Source organism: Salvia splendens, chromosome 5 (genome assembly GCF_004379255.2).
Source record: "Salvia splendens isolate huo1 chromosome 5, SspV2, whole genome shotgun sequence".
NCBI classification, from domain to species: Eukaryota; Viridiplantae; Streptophyta; class Magnoliopsida; order Lamiales; family Lamiaceae; genus Salvia; species Salvia splendens.
In genome coordinates this window covers 3023315-3046823 of record NC_056036.1, presented here as the reverse complement: position 1 = coordinate 3046823, position 23509 = coordinate 3023315, and the positions used below count along the sequence as shown (strand labels likewise).

The 23509-nt window shown below is 37.1% G+C and overlaps 1 protein-coding gene across 2 annotated transcripts; it reads left to right on the top strand.

The window, feature by feature from the left end:
- Positions 1–585: 585 nt before the first annotated feature.
- LOC121803666 (protein NO VEIN-like) lies at positions 586–18442 on the top strand. Of its 2 annotated transcripts, XM_042203297.1 has the most exons (13): positions 586–1189; positions 1493–1830; positions 4010–4670; positions 5163–5261; positions 5369–5546; positions 6159–7879; positions 8219–8431; positions 9068–11329; positions 12183–12295; positions 13240–13636; positions 13716–14057; positions 16932–17189; positions 17269–18442. In XM_042203297.1, exons 1-13 carry the CDS (start codon positions 653–655, stop codon positions 18328–18330), a joined length of 8181 nt encoding a protein of 2726 aa, XP_042059231.1. In that variant the 5' UTR covers positions 586–652; the 3' UTR covers positions 18331–18442. The 2 variants fall into 2 exon arrangements, with proteins under 2 accessions (XP_042059231.1, XP_042059232.1); XM_042203298.1 differs by lacking the exon at positions 1493–1830 and having other exon boundaries at positions 1054–1189.
- The last annotated feature ends 5067 nt before the right edge of the window (positions 18443–23509 follow it).

Genomic DNA, 23509 nt, shown 5'->3' with positions numbered 1-23509 from the left:
AAAGACGTGTGGAAAAATAAGATCATTTTTTTGGAAGGACAATTTACTAAGCACGTTTTAATGTTATTTTGATGGATAAATCAAAATAGAAAAATAAAAATAAAATTATTTTCTTTGTGGACGGTAGTGTATTAAATAGTAAGTCTTAATGTAATTTTATAGATAGTTTATATTGCTGTATTAATGTTTTTTTCCATTTGTAATTTAATTAAACATTTTTGCTCTAATTGTTGTATTTATATCGTAATTTTTTTTAATTTACTGATTGTATGGAGTACTAATTTGTATCAATTTCTATTTTTGAAAATTTTACTCGAATAGTGGCATGAATGTAGTAATGAAAGACGACCAATTAATTATCTAAAATTAAGTTATGTGGAGTGCATAAAAATATTACTAATATTTTATTTATAAATTTTATACTACTATCTAAACTAATTGAAAATTTGAGATAGAATTAGTAATTTGATAGTAAATCGGTAACAAAATTGATGCAATTATAAAATTACTAACATTACTCAAGCTCATGAAATACTAGTATTCACTTATTAATCCACAATTTTTTCACAAAGTGTGAATCGGACCTATAAAAGTAGGTATTTTGCTCCCGCCTCCCTGAAATTGGAACTCCGTCGCTACTCTTCCACCTACAATGTACGGACAAAGACCGCCCTTCCGCCCTGGCGGCGGCGGCCGTGGCGCATCACAACCACCGCAGCAACAGCAGCAGCAAATCCAGCTGAACCCTAATTTATTCCCGAACCCCAATCTCTTCATGCTCCAGCAAAACCCCAATTTATTGCCTCAATTTAATCCCTTTCTCCAAAACCCTAACGGCTTTTCCCAGTTTCAACATCAGTTTCAGAACATGAATATCCCTGTTCAACCGAATCACGAACATACTAGTTTTCAAGCGCCCCCTCAAAATGAATATTACTACAATAGCAATAGCAATAACAATAACAACTTTCCGCAACAGCACGTTAAGGTGCAAAACGAGATTGCTGAGAAAGTTGATAAGGCGGCGAGGAGCGCTTGGAACGACCTTTTGAAGTCGAAGGAGAACGTCTCGGCGTGGAAAGTTTCGCAGGCAGCCTTGTTGGCTGTGAAAGCCGAGTCCTGGGGAAGTTTGGGGTTTCCAATGCAGCAAGTGCCTTCGCTGAAGAGCATCCTGGTTACAGAAGGGAAGGTAAGCAAATTATACTTTTACTGGAATCACAACCTCCAATACTTTATATTCTGTTTTTGGTGTAACTGAAATGGAGTAATCAATCTTTCATGGTGGTGTAAATATCCTTGCTCGACACCTCTTTTTATTTGCTAAGTTGTGTTAGTTATGAGAAATATAGTTGTGAATTACAAGAGATTATTTTGTTTTCTCTGTTGCAACATTCTCAATTACTTATACCGCACTATAGTATCCGCCACTTTATTTCAGCTTTAAGCAGGTATAAAGTTCATAATTTGATATCTGTTGTTATTTTTTTTATAGATCAATGCATTCATACACTGTTTTGTAGCGGCTAGAAAAATTACTTCATTGTTTGATTTGGAAGTGGCAGTCTGTGAGAGTGAGGGCGTAAAAAATTTTGAAGAGCTGGAATTGGGTCCTTTGGTGAAGCACCCACTTGCTGTGCATTATTTTTCCCTGACTTCTAAAGTGACTGAAGTTTACACAATAAGAACTGAAGAAATAATATCTCACCTTTGTGAGTTTATTGATACTCACAAAAAGAAAAGTATTAAAGTCGATATCTTTTTGGATTTTATTTGTAAGAAGCAATCTGCCAGTGGCTGGGAAAACCTTGGTGTGCGGGTCCAGGATTTCAGGTAACCTTTTTTTTGTTCAATAACTTATCTAGAGCATAATAATAAATAATCATAGAGCGCTCGTATAATTTAGGACCCGTTTCTACAACTGTCATGTACAGTGTTGGAAATTTTAGTGCATCCGCTATACTTTTGTGGTGGATTTGGAATTTTTCCTAAAATTTATATCTATATCTATATCTATACAAGGATCCCGTCTATCACAAATTTCGTATGCTTTTATTGGATAATATTGTGTTGTAACTCATGTCGTGGTGGGACTGGTGGAGACTAGGGATGTTAATGAGGAGAAAGCCTGTGTTTTTATAGAATATCACATTGTTTGCAAATATTGGTATGTATGCAAGGTTGTAGAATGCTTATTGAGACAGTGGTTTAATGCATGTTAGATTTAGGGTTGCATGATCTGTTTCTAACTACAAAGATTTAAAAGCCATTGATAAGATTGTTGGTTGCAGATTATTATATTAGTTATTAATTGTTTGTTATATTAGTTATTTCACATTTGTGTCTGTTTCTTTAAGGAGTCTTGTTTGTTATAGTCAGATTTTATCCATTAGAGTTGAGTCAGATTAGTAGTTATTTTAATTGGGGTTCAAGTTCAACCAATTCATTATTTATAGGGCTATGCTTTCCTACGTTTTATTCATTCAACAAATATACTTAAGGTTCAACAAATACGTTGTGGCCTTCTGTTATGTTCTTTTCCAACATCAATCACTTTTCCTAAAAAAAGTTATTCGTTGGTGCACCATAATTCCCACTTAATGAAAAAACTGGGATGCATTTTGACGTCTAGCCATGACAGATTTGGACGTGTTCTGAGCTTGTTTCCCAGCCTTGTGGACATGGTTATTTCAAGCGGTGGAGCAGTTGATAGAGATAGTTGGTTGCTGTTTATTAAATGTTATTGATTGTTCTTTATTAGTTAGTTGTTTCATTTGGGAGTCTGATTCTTTAAGGAGTCAAGTTTGTTAATGGTTTGTTAGAGTTGGCTTTTATCTATTAGAGCTAGAGCCTTATTAGCAGTGTTGTTAGGGTCGCGGGTCGGTCCGGGGCGCTGAGGCTGGACCCCGGGTCGCGGGGCGATGGGGCGCTGGGGCGAGGGACCCACGAATCGGGGCGCAAAATTATTTATTATTTATATATTAGTAATAATAATGATTAAATATAATTCACTAATATATAAATAATTATACTTACATAATAGGAAGAAAAAAAATTAAATTTCAATGTTTATATTGGCTAAAAAATAATTATTAAAGGAATTATAGTCTATTTAGTTGTTTTGATAATTAAAATGAATTTTATAATTAATTTATTTTGAGGAAAGTTGAAAAGTTGGCAGTAATAATAAATTAATATTATAGAATAGTGGAAAAGTAAAAGCTGAACGAGTAGTGGTAAAAAGAGGCGGTGGTGTGTGAATAGGTTTTATCAAATGAAGTTTCATTGTATTAAAATATTAATAAAAAGAAAGGATCAGCTTCCTCTCTCTTCCTCTCTCTTTACACAGAAATTTCGTCGCTCCACCGTCGCTCCACCGTCGCCTCAGCCGCCCCAACCGCCCCAGCCCGCCCCAGTCGCGCCCCAGCCCGCCCCATGAATATCGTTCGGCCCAGGGTGGCTGGGGCGACTACAGCCGCGCCCTGACCGCCCCACGCCCCAAGCGCGCCCCAAGCGCGATTTTCACAACACTGCTTATTAGGAATTCTTTTTGTTAGGTTTTATTCAGCTTATTATTTTATAGGGCTATGTTTCCAGTGTTACATTCATTTAGAAACATATCACTGTTAAGCAAATGCAATGTGGCCTCTCCAGAGGAGAGTTCCTTCGTTTCAGTTGATGCATTATACATTGGAAGAGTGTGATTTGGTTAATTTCTATGTGAGCCTTGAGATTTCTCATACTTGCTGTAGTTGTTATTTTCTTAATAAAATTTCTTTTTCCTATAGACTGGTAAGTTTTGTTATGATGTACGTTGTGAACGCCTGAACGACTAGAAACACAGTGCTATCGATCCAGAACTTAAAAAATGTGGTGGTGCTTCTCTGAGGATTGAGGCAACATAGTTGTTGTTTTTCCTTGTTGTTTTATGTAAAATAACGCAGTATGTGCAATGATTACCATGTTTTTTTGGTTTATTCTGTTTAAGTAAGTTATACTTCCTGTGTCTCAGGTTATATGTTAATCATATAAAGCACGCAAAAGAATCCGAAGATGTTGTACTAGAGAAATGTTATGAGAAAATCAGAAAGCAAGATGGGAAATGCAGCAAGAAGCGTCCACTTTTTTTAAAACAAAAGAAGGAAATGGATGACCATTTTGACACAATCTCCCAGCGTCTGCAGTCCTTTTCATCGGAAGCCCAGTTTTCTGGGAAACACATAAGATTTTTGTCATCAAGTTCAGAGGATGATGATAGTGAAGCAAATCAGTGTGAAGATAACCAGAATCAGAAGAATGTAGACAGCAGTTGTAATTTGTCGCAGCCAAATGGTAGAGCGGAGCGTGTTGGCAGCTGCCCTTATCCATCAGCAATTGAAGAAATGAAAAGGCTGGGCTTGAAAAGTGAAGTGGAGTCCACCTCTTATACACCCAGTGGTGGTGTAAGGTGTGATAGGGACAATAACCACTCCCGTAGGAAGAGAAGATATGAAAATTTGAGTTCAAGCACTTTGTTACCTCGCAAGTTGCCTAAAAAGGAGAAATTTGATGCAGATGTCAAGCTTAAGGGCTCTGATGATAATAGTTTGAGTGGTGATTCACTTTCTATTGAATCATTAAGGACATTTGTTACTACCTGGAAAGAGGCATGCCGAGAGAATAATGCAGATGAGGTAATATCTTGATCTTTAATGGAGATGCACAGCTTAGTGGAGCTGCATGCATACACTTCTAGTATTAGCCTCTTTCTAAATTTTTTATCCTTGAACTTTCTTTTTTGGCAACAGATGGCATTAAATATATGTGTGGAGTAGCTTCACTGTTAAATTATAAAGTAAAGCTGTAGTAAGGCTTTTTATCCTACTTAAGGGCTGATGAAGAATGTTACTTTTGGCATCTTGCATGACCATCTTGCTCAATTAGCTACTCGGTTTTTGAAATTAGGCTTGGGTATTTAGATGTCTTGTATGTTCCATTTTTTAGTTTTTGAGCACTTGTTTATGTTAGATTCACTTGAATCAGAAGTTTTCTGACCAGATAGACATTAAGTATTAAATTTGCTTTTGAGTCTCGGGCTGACGACTTTCACGATTAAAACTAGCATTGTGCAACGCTAGGCAGTGGGCTGACTCTATCTTTGTGCTTCATTTTTCATTGCTTATAAGGTTCTCGAAAGGATGCTTCAATTTTACAACGTAAGGAGAAAGAGGAAAGTGAAGGAAATGTTTGCATCATATCCATTCATTGGATTGCTCAATGCTGCTGTAAGTATATGGGATTTTGTAGTAATTTATTGGAGTATCAAATTTCCTTAGGTCCCAGACCACTTTTCTAAATATGCTTTTGGCTTACTCATATCTGGCTGTTACAGGTGGCATGCATGAAATTGGGATTATGGGATAATATGTATGATACTTTCCTGAACTTTGGCCAGCAAGAAATAGACAATAAACAAGATGAGAGTTCAGATGATTACATAAACATTGATGTCCAATCATCTAAGAAGGATGTTGCTGCTCCAGCACCTGTGATTGTTACACATAAACAAAGTGAGTAAAGCATTAGTAGTCCTGAATTTTTAAAATGATCATGGAGCTAGCTGCTTACCCTTTCCTTCCTGGCCTCCTGCGTGCTAGTGTTTTTCTTTTTCACGAATTTGATATAATCGAAAGCAGCAATAGAATTTGAATAGAAATTTCATGTTCAGATTGCTATGAAGTATTGGCTGCATCATTATAGTTATAAAACTTCAACTACTAATCAAACCATTGCTCTCATGCTAATAAAAAAAAATTTCCTTTCCAACACAGCTGTGCTTAACTTTAGTCAGGCAGTGCTATACTGAATTGTATTGTGGCATGGATATCAGGTGTCCTATAACCTATAACCTCTGGAAGGCATAGTATAGTGTACTTGGTCTGGTCAATTGCATTTTCTGCATAACCCACCTCTGTTTTTTCTCAGTTTGTGCATTTTATGACAGGAAATGTATTTTTGAGTAATCTGATGCATAGAATCTCTAATTATTTTGAATGTACTGCTTTAGTCATCTATTTATCTAATTTATGTGCAATGTGAAAACTGAAATATGATCTCCACCTCTGTTTTTTTGTTGATATCCTGTTTTCTCACCTCTCCCTCTCCTATTTTAATTTCTACAGATATTGCAGTTGAAGATATTGCTAAGAAAATTTCTGGGTATCTTGAGGATGATGTTTTGCCCCGTAAAAGTCCCGAAGAAAATAGATTTCATTTGTTGAGGAAACTCTGCAACTGTGAGTATTGGCTAATTGAACAATATTCTGTGGACAAGTTTGAATCACTTGGTTATGGAGAATATTTTGTGTTTCTGGAGAAATATTCACACCTGCTTCCTGATGCATTACACAAGTGCATACTAGGTGGTTCATCAAAAAATGTTTCTTTGGAGGCTCACATACTGCCTATTCAATTGGATATGTTGCTATCACAAGCTTTAGATAGCTTTCAGGAAAATGAAACTGTGAACATCCATTATGTTTCTGAATTGCTGGCTAGGCAGTTTCCTTTAGTATGCTTCGAACTAGGGAATAGTCATATCAAGGAAAACTTTCTGGATATCATACAGGAAAGGAGGTGCAACTTAACTTCACATTCTGTATTGTTTTCTATACCATTATCAAGACCAACCTATATGGGAAATTCATCAGCCGATGATGAGAAGGATAACACAGTAAAAAGTGGAATTATTGCTCCTGTTACTAGCCGAGATGCCATTGAGGTCATGCTGAAGGCCCCTATGCTGGCTGATTTGAAATTGTGGTCGCATTGGGATACTTTATTTGCTCCCCATCTTGGTTCAATTGTGAAGTGGTTGCTAAAGGAGGTTAACTCCAAAGAGTTGCTTTGTTTGGTTACCAAGGATGGCAAAGTAATTCGTTTGGACCATTCAGCTACTGTGGACACTTTTTTAAAAGTTTTCATTGAAGAATCTTCTTTTGAAACAGCAGTTCAGTTGTTGTCCTTATTTGCAATATATGGTGGTGAACAGAGTATTCCTCTATCACTTCTGAAGTGCCATGCACAGAAAGCCTTTGAAGTTGTTACCAATAATTATTTAGAGAAGATACTTGATAATGAAAATTCACACATGCATGGAAATCAATCTTTTGATCAGCATATAGTCATGGAAAGTACATCAAGTAATTTAGACAGAAAGTTTTTGAATAATAGGAGTATAATGAATAGGGCAGCTCCAGTTTTGTCAAGGTTTGTACTTGAATGTTTGAGTTATCTGCCAGTTGAGTTTTGCAGTACAGTAGCTGATATATTGATTTCTGGGTTACAATCTTTTGTGAATAATGCTCCTGCAGCTATCTTGGCTGAATGCAAGCAAATAGAGCATCGTCTTATTCTTCATGAAGTTGGTCTGTCTCTTGGATTGTTGGAATGGGTAAATGACTACCAATCCTTTTGTTCTTCTACTACACATGGACTACCCCCCACACCATCATACTTAGATGTGGTCAATTCGGAGCCCAATAGATTATCAATGGTTGGTCAAGGTGATCTGAACGTGCATGTTGCTTCTTCAGGTGAAATGCTGGTTTCCAGTGAGGCAGATCTTGGAAAAGATAAACCAGCCAGTGATATGACTGATTATGCTAACCTTTTAGGATGCACTAGTAATTATTCAGAGGAAATATCAAGGCCTGATAATCACAACGACACAGATCCAGCAAAATTTATTGAATCTATTAGGCAGGAGGAATTTGGTTTAAATCAATGTCTTTCAGCTACTGAAAGTAGCATGCTGGAAAAGCAGCATGCTCGATTGGGCAGAGCTCTCCATTGTCTATCACAAGAGCTGTACTCTCAAGATTCTCACTTTATCTTAGAGCTGGTATGGACATGTTCCCGAACATCTTAACTGTATTTTCGAGCTTGTATAAGAGTTTTCTTCCTGCTATCAAACCTGTTATTTGTTGCTACTTGCTACTTCATTTACTGAAGAAAAAATAAAATTGCAGTACTAACCTTATCAATAGTAATTTATTACACCCAGTAACACTGATAAGAACAAAAATTACCGGATATAGAATAGTGGAAACTGTGGATATGATTCTATGAAGAACAAGTGAAATATTTAGATGCATAACTTTTCACTTGAAGAGATGCTTTTATCATTGATGACAATTTTATATATTTATTCTTGACATTTTTCTATCTGATTTGTATATAGGTACAAAATGCTGATGATAATATTTATCCCGAAAATGTGGAACCCACTCTAACATTCATTCTGGAGGAGAAAGGCATTGTTGTGTTGAATAATGAACACGGTTTTTCATTCAATAACATCAGGGCCCTTTGTGATGTTGGAAATTCAACAAAAAAAGGCGTTAACACTGGATACATTGGAAAGAAAGGCATCGGATTCAAATCAGTATTCCGGGTACCATTAACTTGAGTTTCTGTTATCTCGCAAGTGTTCTTTGTTGCATTATATTCTGATGTGTTATGATGATTTAAACACATATGGCTCATGCGGTTTACCAACATTTTCCTGCTGCATAAATATGCAATGATTATTCTTTCCTGGAATGCTGTGACAAGATATTTTAGTACACTTCACATGACTATTGGTTCAAATTCCTTCAATTATTTCTCTCCTATATAAAACAAATGTGACATCATTGTCAAACATATTTATCTAGATTACCCTTCATTATGCAAAATTAATCTTTGCTGTTAAACGCCCATCTTTCTGTTTACTATATGCTGCATTATCTTCTAGAGTCTTTAAAGCCCTCAGCTCTAAGACATTTCTGAATACTACTAGCTGAGATTGAAGATTGACAAAAATATGGAACTGGTTATTGTGCTAGGTTCTGCCTTGATGTAGTTCTGTCAGGCTGATTAAAAGTCATTTTGTGCATGTGATTGTGAGTCAGAAATCCATTACTGGTACTAGAGAAACCCATTGTTTCTTGTCATGTATAAACAGAGAAGTGTTAGTACGAGTTATTATATGCCAGCCCTCAGACTTCAGTATACCATAGTTTTATTTTTTGTTCTTCTCAAATTTCAGGTTACTGATGCTCCAGAAATTCATTCAAATGGTTTTCATATAAAATTTGACATTACTGGAGGCCAGATTGGGTTTGTTCTGCCAACAGTAATCCCTCCTTGTGATGTTGACTTTTATACCAGATTGGCATTGGCAGGTTCTGACCGCCTTGATCGAAACTCTTGGAAAACATGCATTGTGCTACCTTTCAGATCAAGCTTGCTGGAGGGATTTGGCATGAACAACATTTTATCTATGTTCTCGGATCTTCATCCTTCTTTGTTGTTATTTCTTCATCGGCTACAATGCATTAAGTTTAAAAACTTAGTTGATGATTCATTCATTGTTATGAGGAAAGAAGTTATTGGGAATGGCATAGTAGAGGTTACCCTTGGTAATAATAGGATGACGTGGTTTGTAGCATCCAAGAAATTAGTGGCTGATACCATTCGTTCTGATGTGCAAACGACAGAAATTTCTGTTGCTTTTACATTAAAGGAGACAAGCGAAGAAGGATATGCCCCAGTTCTGAATCAGCAGCCAGTTTTTTCGTTTCTTCCTCTCAGGACATATGGACTTAAGTTTATTCTCCAAGGTGATTTTGTTTTGCCTTCTTCTAGAGAAGAAGTTGATGGTAGCAGTCCATGGAACCAGTGGTTACTATCCGAATTCCCTGATTTATTTGTTAGTGCTGTGAGGTCTTTTTGTTCTCTTCCTTGTTATGAGAACAGTCCAGCAAAAGCTATTACGGTATTTATGAGCTTTGTTCCTCTTGTGGGTGAAGTACATGGGTTCTTTTCTAGTCTACCACGGAGGATAATTTCTAAATTGCGCATGTCAAATTGCTTGCTTCTGGAAAGCAATGAGAAATGGGTTCCTCCTTGCAAGGTAATGAGGAATTGGTCTGACCAGACACGTTCTTTATTATCTGATAGTTTGCTTCACGAGCATCTTGGTCTAGGATTCTTGAATAAGGATATTGTTCTCTCTGATTCATTAGCTAAGGCTCTGGGGGTTGAGGATTGTGGACCCACTATTTTGCTTAAGTTCATTTCTTCATTGTGCCGCTCAGAAGATAAATTAAAGTCGATGGGTTTTGGTTGGTTAGCATCTTGGCTCAGCACCATTTATGTGATGCCATCTCAGCCTTTTATGCAAACTTCCTCAAGTAATGAGACTGAATCTAATTTCATATCTGATCTTCAGAAAACTCCATTCATCCCTCTTTCAGATGGTAAATACAGCTCTCTGAATGAGGGCATTATTTGGTTGCATTGTGACTCTGTCGACCAAGGTATTAGTGATCAATATCTTCTTGAGACATTTCCAAAATTGTTTGCCAAACTGCGGATTGTGAATCCAGGACTCCTGGCTGCAGCTTCCACCATTGATGGTTCATGCTCTGACGCATCAATTATGGAGAATGCTGCAAGGATGCTTTATAAAATCGGAGTCCAGCGACTGTGCATTCATGACATTGTAAAGTTGCAGATTCTGCCAGCCATATACGATGATAAAATTGCAGTGGGACAGGAAGAATTGATGACAGAGTACCTTGCCTTTGTCATGTTCCATTTACAATCAAGTTGTACTACCTGTTGCCTAGAAAGGGATAGCATTATTGCAGAGTTGCACAAGAAGGCCATGATCCTGACAAATTTTGGATTCAAGCGATGTAGTGAGGTGGCTATCCATTTCAATCAGGAGTATGGAAATTCTGTTGATGTGGACAAGCTAATAAATGGAACTGATATTAAATGGTACAAAATAGATGTTGCCTATGTAAGACATCCAATCACCAAATCCATCTCTGGAGGAGTGTTGAAATGGAGGAGATTTTTCCAGGAAATTGGAGTAACTGATTTTGTTCAAGTAGTTGATGTTTGTAAGAGTGTTCCTGAAATGTCTCCTATTTGTTTTATGGATGAAGAGAAAGCTACAGAGATGTCCGTTGATTCAGTTGCTAACAACTGGGAATCTCAGGAGTTGTTTCACATAGTGTCCTGGATTTCTTCTCGAGATGATCGGGAAAAGTCTGGATACCTCTTAGAGATTCTTGATAAATTATGGGATGAATATTACAGCGATAAGGCTACTGGTTATCACAATGATACAACTGGGGAACGCAAATCATTCAAATCCTCTATTGTATGTACACTCCAAAATATCCCATGGATAGCATCAAATATCAGCAACAAACTTCACTACCCTAAAGATCTCTTTGATGATTGTGTGGCGGTAAATTCTATTTTTGGTCGTAATGCTCCTTGTACTATTCGAAAGGTTAGTCAATGTTTAAAAATTTTAGGTGCTTCATGTTTCAATCAGGATTTTGAAGTTTGAGGTGTGTATATTAACGCATTACCTGTTCTTGTTTGCAGTTTGAGCTTAAGTGTTCATTTTAGCATCTCTTATCTCATCTCTCTATGCTCTGAAACTATATTGTCCAAAGTTTTGTGCCTGGTATAAGTTGTTTTGCTTGACTGTGTATGGTACCTGGCATATTGTATTAAACATTCACATTGTTACTTATAAAATGCTTCCACATTTTGCCCATCTTTGGTTTAAATGAATGTACAAGTCTATTTACTTTATTTCAAGTCCATTTTATAATTGTTAGCATCTTGAACTCCATAATAACTACCGATTTAAAATGTTGCCAAATAATTATGTGCTGGTTGTTAGCTAGTAACCTTTGGAATTTTATCCTTGTACAAATAACTGTTTCTGGTTTTATGCTTAACTTTTCTTGAATGTCTCAGCTTCATATAGTTTTCTGTTCAGCTTTACAATTGCCCTTTCCAAATTATAGTTCTTCTGATAGTACTTCTGGAATTTTCTATTGTACTCTTCAATCTTAAAGAGATATTGTTATGCCTTCCATCAAAAACTGTGTGTGGAGGGTCTAGGATGTGAATTTATCAACCAATGTTTGGTTTGCATAAGACCTAGGGAAAATATTACGGAAAATTTTGGCTTATATGATTTTGATATGTTGCTTCTAATATGTACTATAGTAGAATGAAATTCATATTCATTAAGTGTTTCTAACTTGACGATCCACCTGAAAAGTGTATTTGTGTGAAACAGTATGTTCTATAAGTGAAAGTACTGAAAGTTTTTCCATTTGAAACAGGTGAAAAGTACAAAGTTGCTCACTGATATTGGATTAAAAACTGAAGTTACCCTTGATGATGCTCTATCCGTTCTTAGACTTTGGAGACAGTCTGGATCTCATTTAAATGCTAGGTGTATTTTCAGTAACCAGTCTACCATGATCAGTAGTTGTTAAAACTTCTCATTTACTTCACTACTCCTACTAAAGTTAATACTAATATGCTTTCTTTTAGAATGAACCAGTGACCTAGTCTTTCCTATCCTAATCTATGAACTTAATTAACCATCACTGCTAATAATCTCTGATAGTAGATTTTGTTTTCATCAGCAGTGCTTAATAACACTACCTATCTTCTTCTTTAATTGAGTACTTTCTGATCTATACCATGGATATTCAAGTCAGACCCGTAAACGATTTTTGACATGGATTGCATGACCTAGATTGCCAGTCATTTTCAACCTGGATCGATTGGGTGAATAAGTGTTTCGAATTGTTGACATGACTTATTAGGCTGAAAGTACGGCGATCTGAGATTATGATGCGATATATTTTTGCAGTACAATGCTTGCTTTCAGAATATGATGTGCATTTATTACTTTAGGTTCAATCTTCAGAACAGTATGCAATTTTGACCAATTAAAAGAACATCTTGTTACTTGAGTTGACATAAGAATTTAATAACCCAACTGTGGCTATCAACCTTGGCCCAAATGGTACACAATCTGAGTGGACCCCTACTGTGAAGCGTGTTGCTCATATACCTGTACTGACCCTATGACCTGAATCGTGTACCATTTTTGACAATGATAATTAGTCTAACATAGTAATCCAGCTAGCATAATATGTGAAATCTTACTCAATTTTTATAGGCAAATCTACGCCATGAGAGATAATCAATAATTTTAGTGGTAAAGTTATCCGTAGTAATGATAAAAATTGGACTAGACTGTCATCTGCCATTAGTTGGTTATGTAGGCTAAATGACTCTTTAGAAAGGACTTCTAGTACTTGTGTTTGATAATGGTTTCCAATCAGAGTGTCTTGCATATTAATTTGTTCTCTCTTGTTTTGCCAGTGTCTCACAGATGTCCAACTTCTATGCATACCTCTGGAAGGAAATGACTCATTCAAAGAAGAAAGTTATAGAGGAATTACATTCTGGGCCTTTTATTTTTGTTCCTGATACATGTAGCTATTTGAATGAAGATGCTTTACCTGGTTCTCTTATGTCTCCTCGGGATGTTTACTGGCATGATACTATTGGTTCCGTAGACCTAATAAAATCAGATCACCCTGAATGTGTTTCAGCATTTGCAAGTTCTAAGATAAAAATGTTGCAAAACTTGTACCCACATCTTCATGATTTTTTTGTGAATGAATGTGGAGTGGATGCGAGTCCTCCCTTTAGCAGCTACCTTCAGATTTTGCTGGAGTTATCTGCTATTGCTTTGCCGCATCAGGCTGCAAAGCAGGTAAGTGATTCTCAAATTAGATTTTGGATATTTTATGTAACCTAGGAATCTTAGCTTATTTTTTATGAATATGATATAGGTTTTTGAGGTGTTCTTAATCTGGGATGATGCATTGAGATCTGGATCAATGACGTCCGAAGATGTTCAATTCCTGAAAGAAAATCTCCTGAAAAAGGAATATGCTGTGCTTCCTACTAGACAAGATAAATGGGTTTCTCTACACTCGTCATTTGGTATAGTCTGTTGGTCTGATGATGATAATCTACGAAGAGAATTCAAACATCGTGAAGGTGTTGACTTCCTGTATTTTGAGAAGTCCACTCTAAGGGCTCAGTCAGATGCTTCTGGGGAAGACAATCAGATACTTCTGGGGAAGGTCTCAGTTGCCATGCAAAGACTAGGAATTCCTGTCCTCTCTAAGGTTCTCTCTTCCCCCCTCCCTCTCTCTCTCTCTCTATGTATATTTGTGTGTGTATATATGGTAGATCTAGTCTTAACACTTACTTGGGTAAGAAGCTACTAAAGATTTTGAGTGGAGTGGGCAGTAAAAATGGCCTCTATTTTCCTAATTAATGTTTTGGCAATTAATGCCCCAAAAAATTTGTAGCTTATCTAATGCTTGTCTTTACCCAAAATACCTTTGCTATCAGAACAGATTCTGCGCATACAGAGGAATGATTGGCTAACTATCCTAACATACTTTCTTAATCCATATTAGGGTGGATAACTTGCAAGTTCTTGACATTATTGAACTTGACACTTGCAACTAGACCAACTTATAGTAATGTTGATCAATTGTCCTAAATTATGTCCTCATTACCAATATGTGGACTATAACAATAGAATTACTACTTTTCATTCAGTAAGGATTTTTTTGTTTTCTTCAACGGCTAGCCCTGTATTTTTGTCAAACAATTAGTGTTATTAATTTATATTATATATATAGATGTATTTATTTCCAACTATGACTTCCATTAATATTGTATTACTTTAAAAGCTTATAAATGGAACTTGAAGTTAGGCCTTTTATCTCTTTTGCTAGTTTTGGCCTTGTTGGGCTATTTCTGTCATTCACAAGTATAATCTCTTTAATTGTTTGAAAATTTGAGCATTTACTTAATTAATTATAGTTTAAAGTACAAAGCAACAGCCCAAGTAAGATTCTGTAAATATCATAAGTTCTCTAATGCTTTTGCTATTTGAGATATCTTCATTTTCTATATCCTCTGTTGGTTTTCATATTTTATTGCTTATCCTATTGTTTTTATCTAATAGTAATTCTATAGTAATTCTTTATTCAAACTGTTTTTTATTTGAATTTTTTGAATTTGTGATTTCCATGTGCATATTTTTTTGCTTTTAGCATTTTTTGTACTTGATGCTCATTTACTTTTTATTGAAACTTTTAAACTAAATATTCTAAGATGAAATAGGTTGCCTCAGTATTTGTTTGATTAATTGACATTTCACTATTTCAGTTGCTTATAAGTTTCTCCCTGGAATGATCATTCTCTCTTTGATTTCACTCTATCCTAATTTATTTGTATAGTACTCCTTCCATCAACAAAAGTGCGGTGTTTCAATTTTTGTACACATCCCCTTATATTTTTAAATCTCATTGACACTCAAAATTTACCCAAAACAACACTTATAATTAATCAACACAACCTTTCTCCACTCAAAACACATGTTCCAACTATTTGCCCATGCCCTCCAGTCCACACCAAACTTATTGTTGACATATGGACTATTTGGTATTGATTTATCTATTAGTCCCATCACTTGCATAATATATGTGGGACCGTTGGACCTTTTTTCTGGTTTGTTGAATTTTCCAATTACTGTTTGTTGAAGTTTTATGTTTGCTGCATAGTATATAGTATTGTTTTTTGAATTAATTTCCATTCACTTTTTGCTGTTTAATTTTTATGCAAACATACATAATTTCAATTTATATTATTTGCTCAAGTCTTTTCAGGTAATACTCATTTCGGATTGCCATTTCATTAAAATTTTATTTTTGATGTTTGATGTGAAGTTATACGTATAATTTTGAATCTTTTACACTTCAAATATGATTTGTTACTTCCCTTCTGACAAACCGTATTGAAGGCGTCCCTACTTTGATTCAATAGTTACTTCTGTTTTTTTGTTGTGTATTTTGACACGTAGTAATTACATGTGCTTACAGTTTCACTAAGGTGTAAGAAAAGATTCTTCTTAAGATCTTGTTATATTATAAACAAGCTGTCCATTTTGAAAAGCCTCAATAAGAAAGGCTAGGAACGCGCAAGGTGGTAGTTCACCAATTTTGAACAGCCAGAGGAAACATTAGCAAACTTAATAGTATTAAATCATTACCCTTTCCCTCTTGTTCTATATCTACAGATCAAGGCATATAGAAAACTTGAGTAAACTTATATAGAAAACATTAGCAAACTTATTTCTATTACTATTTCCATTTTGGTATGTGGCTATATGCACATCATCTACCTTTCAGGTGTCTGGTTTTATTTTATACGTATGTCCTATGAAGTGGACATATCTTAGCCTATCTTGTCATCCTTTGGATCTTATATATTCTCCATAAAGTTACAACCATGTAGAAGGTGGTTATAATTCCCATGGATAAACCAATATATTGTTTATTGCATGCATAGCTATGATGTTTATTTTGGACTTTGTCATAGTTACTTTTTCATACTTGTTGAGGAAACAATAAAAACTTTATTTTGTACAGGATTTATAATAGTTACTACGTAACTAACTTACTAGTAGCAACTAAATAATTCAATTTATTCCCTTCATTAAGAATTTTTTTGCCAGCAAGTGCTTCATTTCCTCTACTCTAAACTTGCTTTTAATATGTTGTAGCCTAACTTATTATACTTTATGAAATTTAATAAATTACATCCAGTAAGTTTTAAAATGTAATTATATGGTGTATTCTCATTAATTGTCGAAAAGAAAAGTGTAGAATTGCTATTTTCTTAGCTGTGTGTGCCTAGAGTTTTTAATAATTTTACTTACACAAATTCCTGATCTATCTTTGCAGAAAATTTACTTTTTTTCACGTTTTAAGTTTTCTTCTGTTGTGAAAAGTTTGCACTATGCTGATGTTAACTAAATCGTCTGCCATTGTAACTAAATCGTCCATGGAATGTGCTCCATACATCTAAGTTCTTTTTATTTGTCATTATTGTCTCCATGCAAGTTGGTTTGTAAAACTCAGACCAATAGACTGCAGATCTTTTCTTTGTCATTCTTAGTGACATGAACATTCTTTCTTTTGCAGATTATAACCCGTGAGGCTATTGCCTATGGTTCAGAAGATAGTAGTTCCATTTCGTTGCTGGTGAACTGGGTTCTTCCATATGCTCAGCGCTACATCTTCAATGCACACCCGGACAAATATTTTCAACTTAAGCAATCTTCTTTTGAGAATCTCAAACATCTGAAGATTGTTGTTGTTGAAAAGTTGTTCTATCGGTATAAGATAAATAAATCTGACATTGCATCAAAGAAAAGACACCAGTGCAACTGCCTTCTGCAGGTACTTAATGACTGAGATGCATCCTCAGTCATGTTGATTTGAGTTTTGATCTCTCACTTCTTTTTTCATTATATTGCAGGAAAACATTTTATACTGCTGTCGGGAATCAGATTCACACTCAATATTTCTAGAGTTGTCTTGTTTACTATTTGATGGAACCCCCGAATTGCACTTTGCAAATTTCCTTCATATGATGAAGACCATGGCTGAATCAGGTGCGACAGAGGAGCAAACAGAATCGTTCATTTTGAACAGCCAGAAGATGCCAAAGCTCCCTGATGAGGAATATACCTGGTCTCTTCAATCTGTCTCATCGTTGATGGAAAGTAATGCTGCGTCTTCCGACTCTGTAAAGGTTCAGGATTTGAGCAATTTACCATCCAAACGCAAACATGGCATCAAGTCCTCAAACTGGCCACCTGCTAATTGGAAAACCGCACCTGGTTTTGAGTCTGTTGATACATCTAGGTTGACAAAACCATGGCCCAGCACTGTGCAAATCCAAGCGGGGAATATTGCACGAGAAGATTGTAGAACAGCAGATATTTGTTTTAATGATGTTAGCAGTGAATTTAACATTGATGTTAATTCAACAACTCAGGGAGCAGTTCAAGTTGAGACAGAGGTTCCAGAACCGCAGTCTAATCTTCCGAGCAACTTGGTGCCATCTAACGTTAACGTTGTCATGGATTCTATTGATCTCGATTCCTTTGATACCAAGGATGTCGGGCCATCTGTTTGTAGCGAGAAAGATCCGGCACTTAGTCAGCAGGCATTGCTCACAGGGAGATTGGGAGAGCTCGTGGCTTTCAAATATTTCATGGGGGAAGAAGTTGGTGAGCGGTCTGTGAAATGGGTGAACGAAGCTAATGAAACTGGACTGCCTTACGATATTGTATTGGAGGGCGATGACAGCACTACCGAATATATCGAAGTAAAAGCGACCAGATATGGAAGAAAGAATTGGTTTCTCATATCTCTTAGAGAGTGGCAATTTGCAATCGAGAAAGGTGAATCTTTCAGCATTGCACATGTTGTCTTGGCAGAAAATAATATGGCAAAAGTCACGGTATACCAAAATCCAGCCAGATTGTGCCAACTGGGTAATTTGAGGTTGGCAGTTGTGGTACCAAAACAGTGAGTTGTTTGTAGGGGTTTCCAAACGGGTAGCGGGTGTGTAATATGTCCCGACCGGATACATGTGTAATGCTCAAACGATGAAAAGTGAAAAGTATTGAAAATGTGTTTTTCTATTTCTTGATCTATATATTTTGACAAAATCACTCAACTCCAACAAGATCTGGAAAAAGAAATTTGAGCAAAAAAGAAATTTGAGCGCATAACCATTGAAGTTTTATGTATGAATTTTAATCAAGTATTGTAATAGTAGTATTTAGTTGTAAGTTTATCAATTGTTGAATTTTCAAATACATATACAAATGATAAAAGTTAGTAAACTGAGGTGTGGCTAGAACGAGGTTGGCTTTAGAGCATCCACTATAGGGGCGGCCGCGCCTACCTATAGCGTGGGAAGCGTCCGCACTGGGGTGGACGCATTTTTTGGGGCGGAAGGCCCATCGGCGAGAAGGCGTCGAGGACGCGCTTGTCATCGGCGCGCAAGTAGAGGCCGGACACTTTTTTTTAAAAATTATTTTTGAAAATTTTATTATAAATACCACTCCTCCACACACATCTTCACACACACTTCACACTCCATCCATTCATCCACTCTCAAAATTTTCACAAATGCATGGTGGAAACGATGATAATTTTAATTAGAATTGAATTAAAATATACAAAAAATAAAATAAAATAAAAAGTGGCTAAAAAAAGTATCCATTATTGCTGCGGACAATTTTTTTTGTGGGCGCGGACGAATAAGAAGTGGTTATAGACAAAAAAAAGTGGCGGGACTATTGTAAATGTCCACCTTATAGTGGATGCTCTTATACTGATGTTGCAGCCGAAGTGTTAATATCTAGGATGTCATTAACGTTGTGTGATTCAAGAATGCTATTCAAATTTCAACTTTGTCAATTTCTTTAGTTGTGTCATGATAAAGAACAAAAGTAAAGGTCGATCTCTTTCGCATGTTGAATTATTTTTGAAAATATTTTTTTTTCAGCCATGAATAATTATATGTTACGTCAAAAGTTAAATTTTGACAATTTAGTCGACAATTATAATGATAATAATGGTATTTGGATTATACAGTTAATATTGTGTTTTTAAAATTTACGAACCAATATATTATTACTATCATATTTTTACTATTATTATAATTTTTTGATACATAGTTAAGTAGGGGAGTGATCAATTGCTAACTCATCATTTAATTGCTAACTACAACTAATTTAAGACCATAAAATTTTAAAAAACTGCGGTCTACAATTTGCCACGTGTAATTTTCGTTTTTATTAATTATATCGAAAAAGATACAAAAAACTATCAAATTAGGGTTTTGGATGAAAATGTCAATATAGTGTTTCGAAAATATCAACACAGTGCTTTGAGAATGTCAACACAATGCTTTGAGAATGTTAACACATTGCTTATATTGACATTCTACATGTATTATATTGACATATTTTATATACTATGTTGACATTTTTGCTGTACGAAAAAATTGAAGATTTTGGAAATTTTTTTCCAAATTTTGACATCGGAACATATGCAAGTGAGATCTCGTTAGAATCCTTATGAAATTATCTTTAATTTGATATATGTTGTGCGAAAAAATAATTTAAATCGAAAAAGTTATATGCGTTATAAAGTTATGAAATATTTTTCAAAAGTTAGTTACAACTAATTTGTTGTAAATTGACCTTAATATCTTTATTGACGTTTTTTGTTGATCGTATTGACATTTCGGGGCAGATGAACCGGTCTGTGCAGGTTACGTAGCTCAGCCAAGGGATCATCGTATGCCTGCATTCCGAAACGAGCACCAAGCGCCACGATGTAGGAGTTCCAGTCGTGAGTCGTCGCTGGCCCTTGCAAATTCATGTAGCCCCGATGCCATTGTAGGGCTTTTCCTTCAAGGTGCGCAGCTGCCACCTTCACCCGCTCACGATCTGCGACCTTGGCTACCTCAAAGAAGAATTCCGCACGCATCACCCACCCCTCGAATTCCGTAGCGTGTTGACCTCCCCAACTCCTCTTGAAATCCCCCCGGGAGAACGACCGTGCCCTAGCTACCTTCTCCTTCCCCACCTTCTGTTTTCCCATAGTAAGGACCGCCATCGCCTGCAAAATCTCCTCAATCTTACCCTCCGTACTCGCCTGCCTCTCTGCTACCTGACCCAGAGCTTCTCCTACCCTCCGATCAACCGCGTCCAACGTCCGCCGTTCGACCGTTTCCATTAGCTTCCTCTCCGATTCCGACAGCCTTGTTTGCGCCATGGTCCGGAAATCGAAGGCTCTAGATACCACTTGATAGGTACTCAGCCGTAGATTGAGCTAAGAACTCAGTATCCACGCACGCAATATGAAATAACGCACACAACGAAAGCAAATGGGACAAAATGGAGCTTTATTTGTTGGGTTGCGTTGCCGCTGATCTCACACACGTAATCGAGAAAATAAAGCACGCAAACGATATAACGTGGTTCGGTGATAAACCACCTACGTCCACGGAGAAGATGACCGGAATCTTATTGATGAACTCTTTACAATTACAATGAACTCACACTCACACTCTACCGCTCACAACCGCTCGCTATCCTGAGAATTAATCTCTCTGGGTGTGTGTGTATATGGTGTAATTCTGCTACTTCACTACTGAGCTCTATCGAGCTATTTATACAAGATGCAATCAAGAAATAAAATCCAACTAACTCTATTTCCCAAAGTTAGTTATAACCGCTACTCGGCTCAAAACCGAACTCTTCCTTCTCGGCTAGTTCCAGCTCAAAGCCGAGCTTCCTTCTCCTGCCTTCTTCTTCTCGGCTAGTTCCAGGCTAGTTCCAGCTCGGTAAGCCGAGCTTACCGAACTCCTTTCACCGAACTCCTTTCTAGCCGAACTCCTTTCTAGCCGAACTCCTTTCTAGCCGAGCTAGCTCAAAGCCGAGCTTCATTTCTTGATCTCTTCTTTGAGCTGCAGCTCGGCTCCAACACTCGATCAAATCAGTAGTTTGCACGGACACACTTTCACAAATCTCCACCTTGTCCTTGCAAAACTCCATCAATATCTAGATTCCCTTCTCAATCCTGTTCCATACTTCAACATTCCACAATTTCCACCAACTTCAAGCAATGCTTGAACTTCAAAGTTGGTAGTGACTTGGTTAACATGTCTGAGGCATTTTCTTCAGTGGGAACCTTCACCACATTGATCTTCCCACTCTGAATTTCGTCTCTGATGAAGTGCCTCCTTACATCGATATGTTTAGATCTCTCATGGAACATTTGGTGCTTGGCTAAGCATATGGCTGAATTGCTGTCACAATTAATCATTACTGCTCCCAGCTCTATCCCCAGATCTTGTAAGATTCCTTGTAGCCATTTTCCTTCCTTTGCGGCCTCTGTTAGTGCAATATATTCTGCCTCAGTTGTGGACAATGCGACCACCGGTTGTAGATTCGACTTCCAACTAATGGCTGTACCAAACAAAGTGAATATGTAGCCGCTTTGGGACTTCCTATTGTCCAAGTTGGCCGCATAATCAGAATCACAGTAGCCTACAAGAATCTCATCTTTCTCAGACCATGCTTTTCCACCAAATCTCAAACCAATCATAACAGATCCTCCCAAATATTTCAAGATCCATTTCAGAGCCATCCAGTGTTCTCTACCCGGATCAGCCATGTACCTGCTAGCCACGCTTATAGCATGAGCCACATCCGGCCTTGTACATATCATCAAGTACATTATGCTTCCCACTATATTCGCATATGGTATTGCACTCATTTCCCTTCTGATTTCATCGGTTTTAGGCGCCTGTTCTTTGCTCAACTTAAAATGGCCTGCTAATGGAGTAGAGACTGCCTTTGCATTTGTCACCTGATATTTCCTTATCACTTTCTTGATGTACTCAGCTTGCACAAGCCTCAGTTCCTTCTTCTTCCTATTTCTGACAATGTCCATGCCTAGGATTCGTTTTGCCTCCCCAAGATCCTTCATCTCAAACTTTTGTTTAAGCTCATCTTTTACAATCTGCAATTCACTCAAGCTTGATCCAGCTAGTAGAATATCATCTACATACAGTAACAGGTAGGCTATTATCAAATCTCCACTTCTCTTGACATATACACAGCTATCAAAGCTGGATCTCTCAAACTCCATCAGCTCCATTTGCTCATGGAACTTCTTGTTCCACTGCCTACTGCTCTGCTTGAGCCCGTATAGGCTTTTCTTAAGTAAGCAAACCTTCTTTTCTTCTCCAGGCCTTTCAAAACCCTTAGGCTGCATCATATAGATCGTCTCCTCTAGATCCCCATGTAAAAAAGCTGTTTTTACATCGAGTTGATGCAGCTCCCAATCAAAATGAGCTGTCAAGGCCAATAAGATCCGAATGGAGGTGTGTTTTACCACTGGAGAGAACACCTCAGTGTAGTCAATACCTTCTACTTGTGTGAATCCTCTAGCTACCAACCTTGCCTTAAAACGTATGCTTTCAACTTCCCCAACTTCAACCTTCTTCTTAAATAGCCACTTGCAACTTATGAGTTTCTGAGTCCCTGGGTCATTCACCAAAATCCAAGTCCCATTTCTCAACAAGGACTCTATTTCTTCTTCCATGGCTCTGATCCACTTCAACCTCCACAGCCCAAAGTCATTTTTTGTAAAATAGGCCATGCTTCATCAAGATGGCCTTGCTTCATCAAGATGGCCTTTATCTTCAAAGATATTCCATAGGCCCTGCTTCATCAAGATGGCCTTTATCTTCAACCTCCACAGCCCAAAGTCATTTTTCCCGGTGAACTTCTCCACCTCATACTTAGCTGTAGACATTTCTCAAACAGACGGTGGGCAATCGCCAAGATCAGCTCAAGTACCGGAATTCTTGGACCCTAACTATCCCAGAAAGCAATCAAGAACTCCTTTGGGAAATTCCCACAGACGGCGCCACCTGTTGGGTTGCGTTGCCGCTGATCTCACACACGTAATCGAGAAAATAAAGCACGCAAACGATATAACGTGGTTCGGTGATAAACCACCTACGTCCACGGAGAAGATGACCGGAATCTTATTGATGAACTCTTTACAATTACAATGAACTCACACTCACACTCTACCGCTCACAACCGCTCGCTATCCTGAGAATTAATCTCTCTGGGTGTGTGTGTATATGGTGTAATTCTGCTACTTCACTACTGAGC

What these genes read in the sequence shown, in the direction of transcription:
- LOC121803666 (XM_042203297.1), top strand. Translation starts at nt 653, where the DNA reads ATGTACGGACAAAGACCGCCCTTCCGCCCTGGCGGCGGCGGCCGTGGC. An exon ending in GAGAGAATAATGCAGATGAG is followed by an intron (nt 4,671 to 5,162) that starts GTAATATCTTGA and finishes ATTGCTTATAAG; the next exon opens with GTTCTCGAAAGGATGCTTCA. An exon ending in CTCCTTGTACTATTCGAAAG is followed by an intron (nt 11,330 to 12,182) that starts GTTAGTCAATGT and finishes CATTTGAAACAG; the next exon opens with GTGAAAAGTACAAAGTTGCT.